Here is a 17,345-nt window from a genome sequence, read left to right on the forward strand (position 1 = left end):
AGTCGAAGAGGCTGGGCTGGACTGGGAGAGGGGGAAGGTTGCTCTGATGCAGAAGAGGTGCAGGCTCAGCTCACATCCTGCACTGTGTCTGTGCTGTTTTCCTGAGTTCTCCTAGAATCATGGAATGTTTTGGGTTGGAAAGAACCTTAAAGATCATCCAGTTCCAACCCCCTGCCCCCCAGACTTTTCACTAGATCAGATTTCTCAACCTCCCATCCAAGCTGGCTTTACCTTTATTTAACCAAGTACCAGAAACTAAAGGTAAATTCTGTACACAAGGTTATAGGGGACTTCTTTTTTTTTAAATATGGCCTCTTTGTCCGTGTACAAAAGCATTTTTTTCCATCAACTGCTCAACTTTCCATTTGCTTGAGCTGTACAGAGCTGGCAGCTGGGATGGGCTGTGTAATGGGATATCTGAATCGCAGCAGGAAACCGGCTCCAGTTTAAGCAGACCTGATTTAAAAGCACATTCAGTGAAACCAGTACGAATTCCTGCTCAGAGAAATTAAAACTGCTTTCTGTGCCATCGATGTCACTTCTCAGGTCAGTAACTGCTGCTGAGTGATGTTCAAGTGGACGATGAGTAAAACCCCTCAAGTGCAGGTTGGGCAATGTATTTGCTGATGCTCTGCCCTTCTCACGGGGCTGTAGCGTGTAGGAAAAATCTGGCAAGGGCTGACTTTTCATCTGTCCCTGCTCCTGCCTACCAAGGGACTTTCTGCTCATGTGGTTAAATGATGTTGGTGACTGGTGTACGTTTGAAGGGTAATGCTGTGCTTTTCCTTGGCAGTCTCTGCTTGCAGGACTTGGAAATGTTGTGGTGAGGCTGACGATGCAAATGAGCACACGGGGACGTGGGAATGGTCCTGCCCTGTGGGTGGCTGATGTAAAAGCAAAACTGGGAAGCCTTTTTCAGGCTCGGGCTGGGGAGTAGGGAGGTGGTTTTGGGGAAGGCTGCAATTAATATTGCTCTTTCCATGTTGTCAAACAGTTCAGCATTCATTTCCTTACCTCTGGCATCTGCCTGCAATATTTTCGTGCTTGTTTCCTACTCATCGGCAACCAGCCGTGCCACAGGAGATGTGGGGAGAAGGGGTTGGCTCTGGTGGCCCGTGCCTGTTGTTTGGTTCCCAGCCAGCTGTTCTGCAGCTGTTTTCAGTGCAGAGGCCACAGTGATTTGAACTGAGAGGGTTTCCCAGAGCTCACCCCTATGCTGGGCAGGAGGGGGCGGGAGATGAAGGTGCCCTGCCTGCAGCCCCCTCCAAGGTGGGGGTGTGTGTGGGTGTTGTCTTCAGGTGCCAGGTGCTTCTCTGGGACATTGTGACAGGGTGAAGAAAGTGAAGGTTTATGTACCCCATCTGACTTAAATTTTTTTTCTTGATTTTTCTCTGTCTGTAAAGTTTATAACTTTAACCCAGGGCTCAGAAATAAACCATGGGGGACACTAATGAATTGCAAGAGGGGAAACAGCAAATTCCCCTTTGGGTAAGAGTTTACCGTTCAAGCCTTGACCTTGTTAAAACTTGTTAACTCAATAAAAGTCTGGGTATTTAAAGACAAGTGACTTCTTCCTGCCTTGAGGGGCATAATTAAGCCATTCCACACCCCTTAAACCAGAGCTGTGGGAGGAGGACTAAGGAGCTCCCTATCCTGCCTGCCTAAGTCAGTCAACAACCCTCCACCAGGGTCATCTCTGTCCTGCAAGGCAGCACCCCTGAGCTGTGCGGAGCTATTGCTGTGAGGCTCTGGAAGTGCTGGGAGAGTCTGGCAGTGATTGCGTAGGATTGCTATTTCCCAACTGCTGGGAGGATGACACTGCTCCTTTTTCAGGGTAGGCAGTTCTTGCATCCGTTGAAATTGTGGTCAAGTGTTTTGTATTAAAGCAGACCGAATTTCCTGGGTAAAGCATGCAACTGAGCTTCGTGGAGCGTGGAGGCCGGGAGGAAGGTGAGGGGGTTTATGTTCATCCACAAAAATTCCTGTACATCTTTAAACTGGAGAGTTATCCCAAGTACAGAAACTTTCTGTGTTTACAGTTTGAAGTGGCATGTTTGTGCCTAGTGAGCTGGTGGGAATCATTCTGGAATTGCAGCTCAGAAGATGGACAGAGAAGGACCCTCCCATCCAACTAAGCCCCAGGAACAGGCACACGCTGACCAACTGCGCAGAGGAGTAATCCCTGATGTGACTGCTTTATACCTGGAATGCTGTTACTGCCTCTTGGCTATTTAAAAAGCATTGGGCTTAATTTTTTTTTTTCCCCTGAACTCTTCACTTCTATGTTGTCTTCTCCCTGTGAGAGTGTGTTTTCCAGTGCCTTTCCCACAGTAACATTCTCTGCAAGGGCAGAGTCTGTGTTTGGTGAAGGTTGGGTGAGGTGTGAAGAGCAGGCGGGGATGGCTTGGTTGGATCCGTGTTCCCTGTGTGGGCTCAGGGGGGTTTGTAGGGCTCCCACAGAGCAGCAGGTCATGTGCTGTGCCATGGTAGAGACCTCACAGGCACCGCAGCTATTTTTAGTGAAATCCACCATTATTGGCTACTCTCATTAAAATACCAGGGCTCTTAAGGGTGGTTGTTTCATGAGCAGCTCAGCTGCCCAAGCAGAAGTGATGGAGATTTGGGGACGATAATCGTCTTAGCTATCTCTGTGTAAGCTGTCCTCTGTCAGTTTGATACCATGGGAAACTCATTGCTTTAGCAGAGACAATTTTGAATGCCATGTCTTTTCTTGCTGTGGGTAACCAGCAATTAAATCTTAATTTAAATCTGAGGCCTTTGTAAGATTACAAGCTCACTGCATAAAGGTGCTGGGAAGCATCCTTAAGTACCTCCCAGATGGACTCTGGAAAGATTACTATGCCATAATTTGTTTCTGTAGCTCAACAAAAATAGTATTTGACCTTGGGACTATGACTCTGCTATTCCCTCTGCTAGCATTCCCAGTGCTCTTGTCCAGACCAGGTTGGTCCAAGTTCAATGACTTGGAGATGGAGCTGCTGTTTGCCCATGAGATGTGCTGCCCAGCAGAGGAGGATTGTCACATGTTTCCCTTGTGGTTTTCTTTGTTTCTGTTATGTGGCTGAAGGTTTGGAGGGTGAGGAACCATCTGTAACCTTGACCCCAGGATAGGTGGGTGAGGCGGACGGGTGGTACCTGCTTGTGCCTGCTTGATGTTGGCAGCTGAGGATTTTTTTTTTTTAAAGTAGTTATTGATTATTATTAATAAATAGATTTGAGTTCAGCAATTGCTAAACAGCTTGGACTGATAGCCCAGGGACTGGGCATTTTGCCAGCAAACAGGGCAAAACTCTCCCCTCGCTCCCACACAACAGGGCAGGGAGACCAGAGTCTCCTGGCCCTGTCTCACTGGCACTCAGGGCTTCTGCATGGAAGAGCAAACCATTCAGGATGTCTCAACTGTGTAGCATGAATTTCAGTCACCTTTCAAGGACTCCTTCAAACTATTCCACGGGCTCCCAGAAGCCTGTAAATGACAGGCTGAAAACCATTGCTCTGAGCCCGGGAGAGACAAATGACAAAGGGTACGACCAGGCTGCGGCTTGAGAAGAGTCCTGATCAGCAAGGCAGGACTGCTGGTCTGCTGGGCTCTGACTGACAGCTTTGGACAGCTTGTTGTCAGCAGGACTGAGCTTGGCAGGGAAGCACTGAAATCCCGTTTGCCCACTTGTGCGGGTTCAGTTATTAAACACATCAGGAATCCCCATCTGTTTTGTAAGACTGTCTGTAGAAACATAACCCAAAGCTTGGCTCCTGCAAAGTGCCGTTTGCCTTGGAGTGAAGATGGAGGGAGCTGGAGCTGTGCAAGCTTTTCCTTCTTTTCAGGGTAAGACTCCCCTGTGGATGCAGAACGGGTTTGCTGCACTGGGCTGTGGTTTGTGTACGGGGTATTTGAGAAGGGGACGGAGGTGGAGGTGATGTTCTCTTGCCCCCCTTCCCTTGCTGCCAATTGTCCAGTGTTCTGAGAGGTGCTGCACGTTACATGCAAACGTTTGAGGAGTTTTTTTTGTGCCTCTAGAGAGGCTTTGACTTTCTATCTAGCAGCTATTAATTACCTGGACAAGGAAAGCAGAACGTACCCAATTAATGGCTCCTACCGCTTAGACCTGTCTCTCCGACTGATCTGCACTGAACTAATGAGCCGCTCCTTTCACTGGGCCACCAGCAAGCCAAACTTCTCATCAGTTTTCCTGGGGAGAAATGAAAGCAGCAGCAATGTGCAGGAACAAATAGCTGGAATTCAGTTATTAACCTGGGCTGAGAACTGACTCTGTCTGCTAGTAATTACCTGGGGGATGTTAGGAGGAAGGCCTAGGGGAGGGTTCAGAGCTGGTATTTGACAGACCATCACAAGCAATTGAGGGAGCGTTACTTCAGTTCCCATTCGGAGCCTGGGGTGCAGGGATGTGCTGGGTATGTGCAGTGCAAACCTGGACTGAAATGGGTTACTTTAAAACAGCTCCGCTCCCAAATGACTCCCTCCTTTAGTGATATTTTATGGCACAGCTGCATAGCATCTCATATATTTTTGAGTACCTTGGTTTACAGGTCATTTAATTTATTTGCAGGCTTCGCTTCGGATCCCTAGGGTAATTCTGTTCCTTTGCACGTGTCTTCCTAGGGAGGCATTAAATTGTGCAGTTTGTCACAATAGTTCAGCTTTTATGCTGGCAGTTGGTGCTCTTCAAAGATCCTCGTGTGAAGTTTAGACTCCTGAATCATTAGAGGATCATGAAAGAAAAGGAATAATTTAGAAGGCAAAGATGTTTTGTCGTCTTTGAAATTGGGAACGTGCGAAAGGAGAAAATGTTTAGCGGTACAATCCGCCTCAAAGAACTTATCTTAGGAACTCCAGAAAATGAACTTCCCTTCTTTATTCAGGATGTAAATAACTGAAAATGTCACTCCTGAGCTGAGTAATTTGTTCAACAAAAGGATCTGGAGGAGATGACTCCCCTCGCTTTCATGAACGTGCCCAAGACATCAGAGGACCTGTCTCTTTAGCAACATGAACTGAAAGGTTTGAAAATCAAATGAGCAGCGTGTTCTCTGCAAAATATATAAATAAATCTCGCAGGTGCTTTGTAATCTGCCTTGCATTTTAAAAGCCTTGTTTATCTGGATAGTCTGGGGCTTAGGTCGGCTCCTGGGAGCTGCAAGTGGACGCAGTGGTGATGTGTTGTTACAGTGACGGTTGTTAATGTTCTGTTTAATGTACTTGGGAGCGTGGCTGAAATAGCCACGCGGTTACTTGTACCATTATTGCACTATGGCGAGGAATTGCATGGTTTTTTTCTTGATTTAAGGTTGTTGGTGTGGTTTTTAAGCCCGTGTTTAATGTAAGAGGGAGTAGCTAAGTAGGAAGGACGTTGTATAGTGTGTGCAGGGAAGAGGCAGGGGAGAAATGGAGTCTGGGAGTGGGAAGAGAAGGAGCTTTGCCCTGGAACAGGCTGCCTACTCTTGCCGCATGGTTAAATTGCCTGGATCCCATCCCAGGTGGATGTGGCAGCACGGGGTGAATATTGCAGCACTGTAGGCTGCCAGGCAGGGGGTTGGGTAGAAGAGGAGGAGAGTTTGCTTTGTTCCTTTGCACAGCCCATCTTGCCCCAGCAGATGTGCTTCTTAGTTTCAGCTCCTGCATTTCTGTATCTGGAGCTTTGGGCTGGGCTTCCATCACAAAATGGGGCATTTTCAGCATTTTTTCCATCCCTGGGGTTTTACCAGTCACTTCTGTTGGTTTGCTTTTGCTGTCCTGCACTGGTTTTCTTATCTGTCTCCTTTCTGGCTGCCTAATATGTGCTCTGACCATCTGACTGTCACTCCTTTCCTTTCCTCCCCCAGTCCCCTGCCCTGTTTCCCTTTGCAGTCCCAGTGCCCGGGTGGTTTCATGTTTGGTTTTTTTGTAATTTGCTCTCCGGGTGCTTCCATTTGTCTTTGCAGATCATCTTCAACAAAGGCCTTGCATGGTCTAATTTGTTTTCTATTTCCAGCCCAGACTTAAAATAACTCCTTTGTTCCATGAATGGCCTGTGCATGGATCCAAATCCCACCTCCCCTTTTTCTCTTCGTGTGGGTTTCTGTTTCACTGTTCCTTGTCACTATCTTTAATTACTCGAAGTGTCCCTTTTGGGCATTTAGGCTGCAGCTGCCAGTCAGTAGCAGTGGGTTGCGTGTGGCCATGTGCGTGCCGGCTCTCTCCACTTCCCGGCAGAGCAGCCTGGGAATAGGTTTGCAGGGCCATGGGCGCCCTGGCACAGGGAGCAACCATGCTGTTGCATAACAAGAGCAGCTCCCTGCTGACAAGCTCGCTGTCCAAAGAGCCACGGGTTGTCTGCGTGGTTTTGCAGCCTCAACTGAAAAATCAGGAGATGCTTACTTTTTTAAAAAATTGATTAGAAGGGGAAAATCCAACAATGGGAGCAGGGAAATTAAAGGGAAAGAAGCACATTGGGGCAGGATTTGAAAAGCAGAGACTCAGATGTTGGTGCTGACCTGAGGCTGGAGCTGTGGCCAGGCCGGCACTTGGTGTGCAGTTCGTGCATTTTAATAAGACAATGTCCCTGCAGCTGGGGAGTGACGGCCGAGTGCTCCTGCAAAGAGAAATGGGTCAGTCTTGTTCATTTAAGCACATACATGTCCCTCTGGGAGCAATCACAAGGTCACTTGCAGCCCCTTTGCCGAGGGCTGAGATGTACTTAAAGTGTGTGAAATCCACTGCAAGTGCTCCCCTGACAAGGGGTGTCCGTGGTGGGGTGGGCGTGCAGATGTCTCATCTGCTCCCAGGGAACCACGTTCTCCTACTGAGGGTTGGGGTCTGAGTGAGGGCTTTCAGGGGCAGGAGTCACCGGGCACAGTCAGCATGTCCTTTCCAGAAGCTTTGTGCCGCTGCCGAGAGCGGCCGATCTGGCAAACCTGCCTTTTGAAACACAACCAGGAGTGGGACCGGCAGAACCCAACCCTCTGACCTTGCCCTGCGCCGCTGCAGTGCCAAGATCTGTACACGAATGCTGGCAGAGGTTATCTTGGGGCAGAGCTAAATGTGGGTCCTGTGCCGAAAATAGCTTGGAAAGATGGAAAAGGAGAAATACGAGTGGCAAATCCTGCTCTGCGGCTTTGGGCAGCAAAGTCGTTTTTCATCAGGGACAGGAACCAGTTCTGCGTGGAGCCGTACCATGGTGGGAAAGCTGATGCAGCCTGGAGGTTTCCAGCTATGAGAGAGCAAACCAGGATGAGAGACTTCAGCTCTTGAGCTTTTGCCATCCCCTCCATGGCCTTAGGGACTGGTTGTACCTTCGTGCAAGGGTAACACCCTGCTCTGATCAGCTCTTGTCATGGTGCTGCAGGCCCCTTCCCCCCTGTAATTGCTTGTGCGTCCACACTGTGGGTCAGGCAAGGAAAAAAATCTAGTTCAAAAGTCATTTGGACAAAAGAGGAGAGGGAGGAGGGCTCCTGCCAGCATGGCAGCTGGGGAATGGGACAAGAGCTGCTGGAGGGGCAGCTGAAGAACTGCAGGGTCTGACCATCATGCACAGCCTGGCTTGGCTTTTGCACTCCTCCAAAGCAGGAAAAATGCTTTAGGATCACATGCAGGTACATGCCTTGACCCTTGAAGTTGAAATAACCTCTGCTCAATGCCACGGGGCTCAGGATGTGCCTGATCTTTCCTGTTGACCCTGTGCTGCAGTGTTAGTGTAAAACCTCTGTGCTCTGCTGTGATTGAATGCTACCGTTGATTCCTGGGCTGCAGACACTGACATCCTCATCTTTATTATTCTGAATAGAGCCCTAAATTTATGGCAGACGGCCTGCTTTCCTCTTGAAAGGACTTAATAGATACAGTACAGTACATACAAATATTTGTGTATATTGTCAACTGTCTTCCAAGAAAATTTCATGCACATATTGATTAGACATATCCATTAACGTTACGTTGTGGTGCATTTCTCAGGAGCGTCTCTCTACTCATTTTCATTGCATCTTAATTGTTTTTGCTTCCAGTCGTCCTTTAAAGCAAGGGTGGGTGAAGCTCTTAGCTGCTTCTCAGGTCTGGTTTTGATCTGGAGCTGTACAGCACATCAGTGGGACGGCGGCTGACGGGCCGTACGCTCTTCTGTGCCGCACACAAGTGGGTGCTGGGGGTTTTTTTTAAAGCATCGTGGTTGGTTGGACTCTTGGAGGTGGATGTTATAGCTCGGTATTAATTAAGCATCATTAACAAAGGTCTTCCTAATTTTTATTTCAAAATACACGAGTTGACTGGAGGATATATACCTTTTATTTCTTGTTGGAGGAGGAAAATTGTCATGTATTTAGCATTTGATTAAAGACGACTTTGTTGTTTTTTCCAAAAACTGCATCATTTAATGTAATTAAACATGAGCTTTGTTGTCAATACTCTTCAGTTAAATGCACTGGTGAGTGCCAGCAGCATTTTTCTTATTTGTCTTGTCTGCATGGTGTGGTGGTAGTAGGTCGTTGCCTTTTAATAAGGTCTTTTGCAGTCATTTTGTGGGCTGCCTCCTAACGTCTTCTATAGAGTATCCATGGTCCGTAGACCACAAGTTGAGTAACATTACTCTGGACTTAAGAAACAAAATATTCTGTTAATCTTATTTCAGCATGTCCTTTTAAAAAAAAAAAAGTGTATTTTGAACTTGAGCCATGTGTTTTCATTGGGATCTTTATACCTCTTCAGAGCATGGATGAACCGGTATTTTCTGTGAGCTGGGAGTGTCTTGTTGTTCTCACCTTTCAGACAGATGAACTAAGGCAGGGGGTAATTACAGCAACTGGCCCACGTTTGTACTGTGTCAGCAAAGCCAGGGACCTGGCCTGGGAATCCTGCTCTCCCTCAGGAGTCCAGAGCTGACTGGGAGGGTTGGCTCTAACTTTGAAGAGCAACAAGTATGTTCAATGAACTTAATTAAATTTTTTGCAACTGGATTTAATTGCAAACCCTTATTTTAGAGCCGTGGTGTTTTAGCACGGTCCTGACTGCATCAGTGTGTGCTTTGCCGCGGTCGGGAGCTGCGCTGAAGGCCCAGCACGGAGCTGTACAGCCCCGTGTCCAGGTGCTGTCGGCTGGGAATCCGTAGATGACTGCAGGGTGTTGTGGACTTGTCCATGCCCATCTCTTGGTCTGGGTGTGGATGTGCTTGGCTCAGTGCTGTGCCCGAGCTGGGGACGCTGCTGGGAGCTGGCAGGCGCTGGGACAGCCGGGCGTGCGGGCAGAGCTCCTCGGCATGTGGGCCAGCCTGCAGCAACTTGCAGTGGCTTGTAGTCTCCTTTCATGGTGTGAACTGGGAAAAACAGGTGATGGGGAAACAATTTTAGACAGTAAATGGCTCATGAAGAGGAGAAACAGGGAAGCAGGTTGGTGGCAGGGGGAGGATGGAGGGAGTTTTGGAAGCTTCAGCAGCGGGGCAAAATCCTGAAAGTCTCCCAACAGGGGGAAATAAATGTGTTTAGGAGGTTCCGTGGTCTAGTGCCTCGTCTGCAGGTTCATGGTGTAGTCCTGATTCTGGGTTTGCTTGTAACCTCCAGCTTTCTCCTGTTCCTAATCAGAGACCATAAATCTCTTCGTACCTAGTGCTGTAATGGCTAACACAGGTCTGTGGGTAAAACATTCTCGGATGGAGACTCCAACTGGGGGGGAAATACTTTTCCTGTGAGACAATGTCTGTTCCTCATCAAAATCAGTTGAGAAAAGTAGGAACCAAACAGTTTGATTTTAAAGATTGAAAGAGCCTGGCTGCACTCTTTCTCTCTCTTATTTCCATTAATCTGTTCCTATTGTTTGTGCTCCTCTCTTAAAAATAATTATTAAAGGGTTGTGGAGGAGAAGGCACCCCCGTGTCTTCTGCTGGGAATAGGTGGCCAAGCAGTGTTCCAGCTGCACCCAGCTCTGAAGTGGCACCAATACATCCCCAGCATAGTCCTGGGCTCCCACTTTACTCCCCACAGCAGCACCCACAGCCTTGTTGCCAGCTGGTCATGGACCCTCCTCCCTGAAGCAGTGCTGGGCTGGGCACATGGAGTGTAAAAATGGGATCTGAGGTGATGGCATTTCTGGAGATGCTCCAGTGCTTTGGTGGCCTCATTTGGCTCCAGGCCACAGTCCTTCTGTGATGGAAACATCCAGGGCCTCGGGCTTGCGCTGAGATCTTGCTGGTGGCCTGCTGTTTGCAGGTGTGGAAATGCATGGGCTGTGCTTCTTTGCCTGTTTGCAAGCACTCTTGTTTTTCCAAGGCTTCTAGCAGGAAGCCTCAATAGAGACAGAGGTGGTTTGCTGCCCTTGTTAAGGAAAAATCCCTTTTGTGTTCTTTCTAATGTGTGATTAGTGCAGGGCATGGCTCACAGACATGGTGACTTGGTGCAGGATGGTTTTGTTGGCCCCTCTTTAAGTTGATCCTGTGTCTCTAGCCCTCTAGCAGTTATCTTGATTTGAGTTGCACAGTCAGAGGCAAAAAAGCTTTTGAACTGTTTAAGAGCTTGATACCATGTTTCTTTGCACATGGTGCTGAGTTTTAAGCCTAACTTCTGATCTGAAGAGTTTGAAAAAAGAAAAACCATCCTATTTCCTTTATTCTAGACAGCTGGCTTGGTGTGGTCAGGTCTACCTGCTGAGCTTCCAGGGAAACCTTGGCTTGCTGAAAGCTTCCAAGGGCTCTGGACCCCTAGCTGGAAGTGTATTTGTGTGTGTGTGTATTTACATGTGCTAATTAACTTGTAGGTGGCTGCAAGCCAAGATGTCCGAGTCAGAATCCGTTATTAGGAAAGTACCTTAAATTACTGCAGATCCCAGCGAGGTTTTGGAGCCCTTGAGAGCCCCGTGCACGTGTCCTTGGCAGCTGCAGGGAGGGTTTGCCCCTTGAGAAACACACGGGCTGCAGGAAGGTGGTCATGTCTCCTGGGAGGATGCTGGTGTGTCCCTGGAGGGTGAGCAGAGAGGGTGTTGAACCACGTGCTCCTGGCACAGTCCCCATCTTTGTGTGGGAATTGGTGATTAAAATCCCATCCAGTCGGAAGCGTGAGGGGAAGTGGGACAGTCATACTGGAAGTATAAATACGCGTCTTCTGGGTGCCTCTGAATTCCCCTGCATGCTCAGGGGCTTTCCTGCCCGGGGTGGATTGCACTGAGCACGCCAAGCTGTTGCATGGGGAGGCTGTCTTGTCTGGGATGAGGGTCAGGCTGCTCCCAGGCCACTCGTGCTTCCCTGGGGTGGCAGGTAAGGTGCTCTGGGGCTGAGCAGGGATGTGTGTGTGCAGGGCTGGGGGGAATCCCAGCTCATGTGAGTGGAGTGAGCCAAAAGCAGGAAAGAAAGATATGATTGCCTCTTTGCTCCATGCCTTGAGAGCTAAACCTTGCTGTGCATTTTTCCATACATCAGTTGGCAAAATACCTTTCTCCAAAGAGTTTCACCTGACCCTCGGCAAGAGCGTGGCAACGTCTTTGTGTGTCTGTCATCCTTAGACATCATGGGGATTTGCTGAAAAATATGATTTTTTGGTAAAATTTGACCTCTGGGTGAGGGAACCTCCCTAAGCTGCTTTCCTCTGGCTGCTCGTTGTGCCCAGGCTGTCGGGGACCGTTGCCTTGGTTTGGTTTTACTTCTGCTGTGATCGATGTGTCAGTGCCGGCAAACCAGCGAGGCGGCCCTGTGCCTGCCTGAAGCAGATAGCGAGGAGTTTATCAGCACGAGCTGATCTGTGGTCTCACAGGAGGAGAAAAAATTAGAAAAAAGAAAAGCTTCCTCTTTTTTTTTTTTTCTTTCTTTTTTCCCCCCCTTTCCCACCCCTTTTTGGTTTTTTGTACACGCCAACCGCTGTTTCAGTTGAAGTTGCGTTGGCTGGGACTGGCTGTGCTCCCCTAAACTCAGAGACCATGAGCGTGGGGAGAGGTTACCGGGAGCTTGCGGCTCTGGAAACTTCCTCTGCTGCTCCTGGTGTGCTGATGGAAGATTTTGGTGCTGCCAAAAAGCCTTGCACAAGTCTATATGTAACACGCACCTGCACCGAGCAGGAGATATGTGAGTGTGTGCAGCATTGGGAGGGATGGAGGATGGATCCCAGGGAGCTGGGGCTCTCCCTGCTTAGGATCAGTCCTTGTAGCATCTCCTGAGCTCAGGCAGCAGTGGGAATTTATGGTTTGTATAACTAACCATTAATATGTGAATAATAGTTAATGCACTTCAAGCTGGCAGTGATGAAATGCAGCATGTAGACCTTTGATAGTTTTTCATTGTAATCCATACAGAAACCAGGAGGCTTAAAATCCTCACCAAGCAAACTACATGAAGTATCTATAAAAGTCAGTAGCTGGTAAATCTCCCCTTGGGCCAAGGAGTATCTTCTGACTTTGTTGGTTTCCCTGATTCTGTTGCAGCTGCAAAAGGAATTGCAACAGGTGGTACAGGAGAAAAAGCGTGGGTGGCAGGGGTGTTTGTGAAAATACCCTCAGGGCTGTGTGTCTTCTTGGACTCTTGGTCCTGATCAGAAGGGCTGATCCAGCTGGCTCTGAATGTGTGATGTGCTTTAGTCCTGGGTTTTAGTTTAGCCTCTTGGATGGGTAAGGCTGCAGGGGAGGTCAGTGCCTGGTGTCCCTCCTGGCGTAGATCAGGGCTCACCTCAGGGGGCTGCAGAAGTGGCCACAACTTGGAAAGGAGGGCGCTGACATGTGAGAGTGTGGATGTGGAAAGGGATGGGCTGGGGAGGAATCTTGTGCTGAAATGCCAAAGCTCTAGATTGTGTCTTTGGAAACTAAGTCATCCTGCAAAAAATACCCATCTCCAAGGAACTTGGAGACACAGGTCAACAGGACCCTAGCAAATTGCTGGCAGTTTGCTGGCCTAGTCCTGCTGGTGCTGGGGGAAGGCTTTCCAGGGAAATTGGGTGGGAGGGATTTGGGAAAATCTCTTATTTGGACTTCCCTGTGATGGAAGTAATCTACAGCAAAAATTTGGCAGTGGCGTTTGCCAGGCGGAAGACAAGGCTGCCGGGGAATTGCGAGGGCAGTGAGGTTTTGGTGATCGCCCAAGGCCTGATGTTCGGTTGTCACATGGGACCGTGGTTGACTGAATTTTAACCTGCCGCTTTCCTGCTCCCTTCCAGCTATTGCGTGACGCGGAGAGCACACACACGATGAAGAGGAGCTCTCGGCTCTCCTAACCCTTTTTGTCAGCGATTTGGAAGCAGCGACTGCCGCCGCGCCTGCTCTTCCGACATGTCTGGATCGACGCAGCCCGTGACGCAGAGCTGGCGCGCTGCCGAGCCGCGCTACCCCCCGCACGCCATGTCCTACCCGGTCCAGATTGCCCGGCCACACGCGGTAAGGCGAAGCCCTTCCTTCCCTGCCCACGCGCGGGGTGGGAGCCGCCGGCGCGTCCCCACTGCCGGGGCAGCGGTTCAGCCGCGCCGCTCTCGGATGTGGCTGCTGCACAGAAATCAGACCGTTTCCGTGCCTGTGGTACAGGATTTCAGCGTTCCCCTCTCGTGGGATCCTCTTTTGTTCCTCCATATGGTGCTTTCAGCTTTTCTCTCCCTTTCCAGCCTTTTTCCTGGCGCTTGCTGCGGCAGGGCTCTGACTTGTCATTTCTGAGCACCTCTGTCCGTTTGTCCTCCTGGCAGGACCACCCTTGCTTGAGTGCAGTATCCAGCCTGGGGGGAAAGGGGAAGGTTGACTGTTTGTGTGGAGCAGGAGCACGTGGCCTCCGAGCCTCTTCTGCATGGCCTTTCCTTGGCCCTGAATCAAAAGGAATGACCATTCTCTCCTGCATGTGGGCTCACTACTTCCCCACGAGCCCAGTCCTTGCTCCTCACACCCATAGGAGAGCTCTTCTGGTTCCCAGAAAAACTGTTGGGAGTGAACCTGCCCTCTGTTCAGGAGATCTGCCTCTCTTTATGTGGCACTCCTGGGGAGAAAGAAGATAACTGAGCTGCTGAGCTTTCCATTTTATCCTTCCACAGTTTTTCCTCCTCTTATATTGATCCCTAGCCTTTTTTCCTCTTGGATCAGGGCATAAGCTGGTGATGTGTTTTTGTTTTTTTTTTTTTTTTTGGCTGTACCAGAACTTGCAGAAGTTGATTCACCTGGATCCAGCCTCTCCTTTCTGTGCCATGTCACTCACATCTGTGCTTGCTCATGGGTGAATGTTTTAGGTTTAAGCCCTTAACAGAAGAAACTCTCCTTAGTGGAACAGCTTTAGTCAGCTCAGGCTGCTTAAAGGAATCTTATTAGGTGCTGGAGTATGGCTCACACTTGCAAGGCTCTTCAGAGCTGCTTCTTGGTGGGTCACAGCAAGGTGGCCACAGGCAGGAAGGTGCCTGTAACACAAGTCAGTGAGGAGACCTTGTCTGGGAGGTATGTTTGACAGTGACAGCTACTGAATGGTCAGGTACAATCTGCGCTGGTTTCAGTGTTTGCCTTCAGAGCCTGGAAACCGACAAAGTGTCAGTGAAGGGGTGAAATTCCCTCGTTTGCCCTCTTTGCCTGGCCTCAGCAGAGTGGCGCAGGGAGCAGAGCTGGAGTTTGGAAAGGCTTTGAAATAGAAACGCTAAGGAGGGCGCGGGACGAGCTCTTGGCTGTGTTTGCTGGCTCATCTACATTGCTCGGGGCCTGCGTGCCGCTGCACAAAGAGGCTTTTCATCCCGGGTATGAGACACGCTGACCTGGTTCGATTTATGGGAGTTTTGCTTCCATCGGTGCAAGCGTGTTTGTTTGGGGGGTGGAACAGAACCAAGAGCATTTGTCTCAGAAAGAAAATCCCAGTTCTCTTTTTATCAGAAACCGGAGCCGGAGGAGGATGTGACCAGGTGAGCACGAGCTGCAGTTGTTGCAAAACTGTGGTTTATAAACAAACCAAAGGAACCTCAATCCGCAGTGTGGAGACTTGATTTTAAAAGAGTGCAAAAGGCTCCCGGCCTTGGGGTGCTGAGCCCTTTTCTCCTGCAAATCCCGGCTTCTTCCCCTTAGTGCTGCAACAGCAGGATGAGCTGAGGGGGCAGTTGTTCACAGTGGGCTGGAGCTGGGGGTTCCTCCAGCCTGCCCTGCTCCTTGGCTGCAGTGAACACTGTTTTTTTTCTATTGTATTAATGTTGGAAGAAGTTGCTGGCGTTTGCTTCTAGAAGCTATTTTTACAGCCACATGTAATCACCCGAAGTTATGTGATACCTTTTGAGTGTCTGGATGCAGGAGAGGTGTGAGCTGAGATTTTTTTTTTTTTTTTTTTGGGATGGAAAGCCAAAAGGCTCCCCTCAGCAGAAGCGTGACAGCCCCCACACAAGCCAACACACCTTGCCCCTCCTGGGAGGGTAGGTGGAGTGTTTCTGGAAGCGTGTCCCTGCATGATCTGCCCCGCTGCTCTCAGCTGTTTGCAAACACGTGTCTCTTGCTCGGTGGCGCCATGAGCTGGAACCTGGCCATGGCTCTGGGGCTGGAGCTGATCTCTGGTGGGATTGCTTGGGAGAGGAGAGCCCAGTTCCTTTGAAGTTGCTGTGCTGTTTAATATTAAAAGTCAGCGGTATTTGCTTGCATGTCTTGGCCAGGTCAGTTTTGTCATGGGGTGTGTTTGCACAGTGAGAGCTTGTTTGGAAGAAAGAAAGAGAGGCCAAAACCAACCCGACACTAACATGTCTTGCATCTAATTAAATTTTGGTTCTGGTTTGTTGCGTTCCAAGACATCCTTTCCTGAGAACTGGGAATTCGTCAGCTCAGGAATCCTTATCCTGGTGGTGGAAACGCCCTGGGTCACCTCCTGGGCGCGTATGCAGGGCTGAGCACAGCAGGGCTGCAAATGCTATTATAATATAAATAAATAATCACAGTCCAACTGTGACGGTCGCACCCAGGGAAATGCGGCGCGGCAGGAATGCTGAGCTCAGAAATGAGCCGTGACATTATTTTAGGCTTGGAGACACTTTATGAAAAGTGATTTAAAGGATTGCAGCTGTTTGATTTCACAGATGAGGCAAGTGAGAGGGGGATGTTGTGAAGGGGCAGCAGGCAGTGGAAGCAGGCTTGGGCGTTTTTCTTCTCCCATCACAGAAAACCCAAGGGGATATCCAGTAAAATGAGGAAAAATATGTATTTCAAGTGAACAAACAAGAATATGCTTTGTACATATGGGCACCTCCTCCCATCAGCGTGCTCCATGAGTTATTGCTGAGTTTGGAGCTGGCAGAGAAGACTGAGTACCGGTTGAGTGAGGATGTTTGTTGGCTGGTTTCACTCTTGGGTGCCAGCTTTGGGCAGGGCTGTGAACCTATGGGTCTGACCCAGACTGAGCTCTGATGGATGATGCAGCCAACAGGCTCTTCAGCAGGGTAAGCAGGTCCCCAGCCACATTCAGGTGAACTCCTCCTCTTCCTCCTCACTGAGAGACATCTGGTCCCAACAGCTGTTGGGGAGGCTGGATGTGAAAATGGTGCAATATTTTATAAAGACCCTGGATTTAATTCTGCCCTATTAGAAAATGACTTGCAAAAAGTGTTGACAAGTGAGCATGCTTTTGACAAGTGAGGAAGCTTGGTGAAAAGGTTCTGGTTTGTTTGACTTTCTTGAGGTAAAACTAAAATCACCAATAATCAGCAGTTTCTTCTTAAGGGCACTGAGTAATTCTTGGCCAAACTGCAGGGAAAACATTTCTGTTTTCCATATTCATTAGCTGTAATGTTGGTGTGCGTAGCTGACTTCTGTCATGTTCAGCTTGGAAACAGAGGAATTGTTTGAATGCTCCATGACCTTTATCTAAAGGTGAAAAAGCACATTACTTACGCTCTTAACCTTCTAATGTATCCGAAGTTCATGCTCTCTCAAAGGAAAGTTTCGCATGAAGGATATTCATTTTCAGGCAACCCGCAGATATTTTCTGTAAACAGATCAATTTTCCGGCGTATTTTCCTTTTAAAGCTTCCTTGTGATCAGTATTCCCTGGGAACAGAAGGGTTCCCTTCTCTTCCTCCCGTGTGAATCCGATTTCTTGCTGTGCCCTCCTTGCCAGTCATCCTGCTCCTGTCAGAGCCCTGACATTTCTGGGCAGGAATGATGTGGCTTCAGATGCAGGATGGGCTTTTCAGGAGAGCAGTATCAGCTGCAGGAGATGTTGGGGGTCGGGGCACGCAAAGTGTCCTCATGCAGCAACCTTTGTGACAAAACAGCTTCTGCTTTTAGGATGCTTTAAGTGATTTACCTACTAGAGATACTAAATAGGTTTGAGGATTAGTAGGATGGGGGTATGTGCATGTTCATGTGGAACTGGTGCTCCATTGTCTCATGAATCACCATCATGAGCACTTTTACCTCCCTAAAAAACAACAGGTGCTTGGTT

General features: G+C 49.0%; 1 protein-coding gene across 1 annotated transcript in view; it reads left to right on the forward strand.

Annotated features, from left to right (window-relative positions):
- Window positions 1–17,345, forward strand: part of NCOR2 (nuclear receptor corepressor 2) — a 184,689-nt gene that overhangs the window by 7,778 nt on the left and 159,566 nt on the right. Inside the window, exon 2 of the mRNA XM_027878524.1 lies at window positions 13,132–13,348. Within this exon, the coding sequence (XP_027734325.1) occupies window positions 13,244–13,348 (105 nt within the window). The 5' untranslated portion in view covers window positions 13,132–13,243. The remainder of the gene's footprint in view (window positions 1–13,131; window positions 13,349–17,345) is intronic.

This window comes from Empidonax traillii, unplaced genomic scaffold, assembly GCF_003031625.1.
Source record: "Empidonax traillii isolate 1590-97213 ecotype Southwest subspecies unplaced genomic scaffold, ASM303162v1 scaffold43:size1863611, whole genome shotgun sequence".
In the NCBI taxonomy this organism is placed as follows: Eukaryota; Metazoa; Chordata; class Aves; order Passeriformes; family Tyrannidae; genus Empidonax; species Empidonax traillii.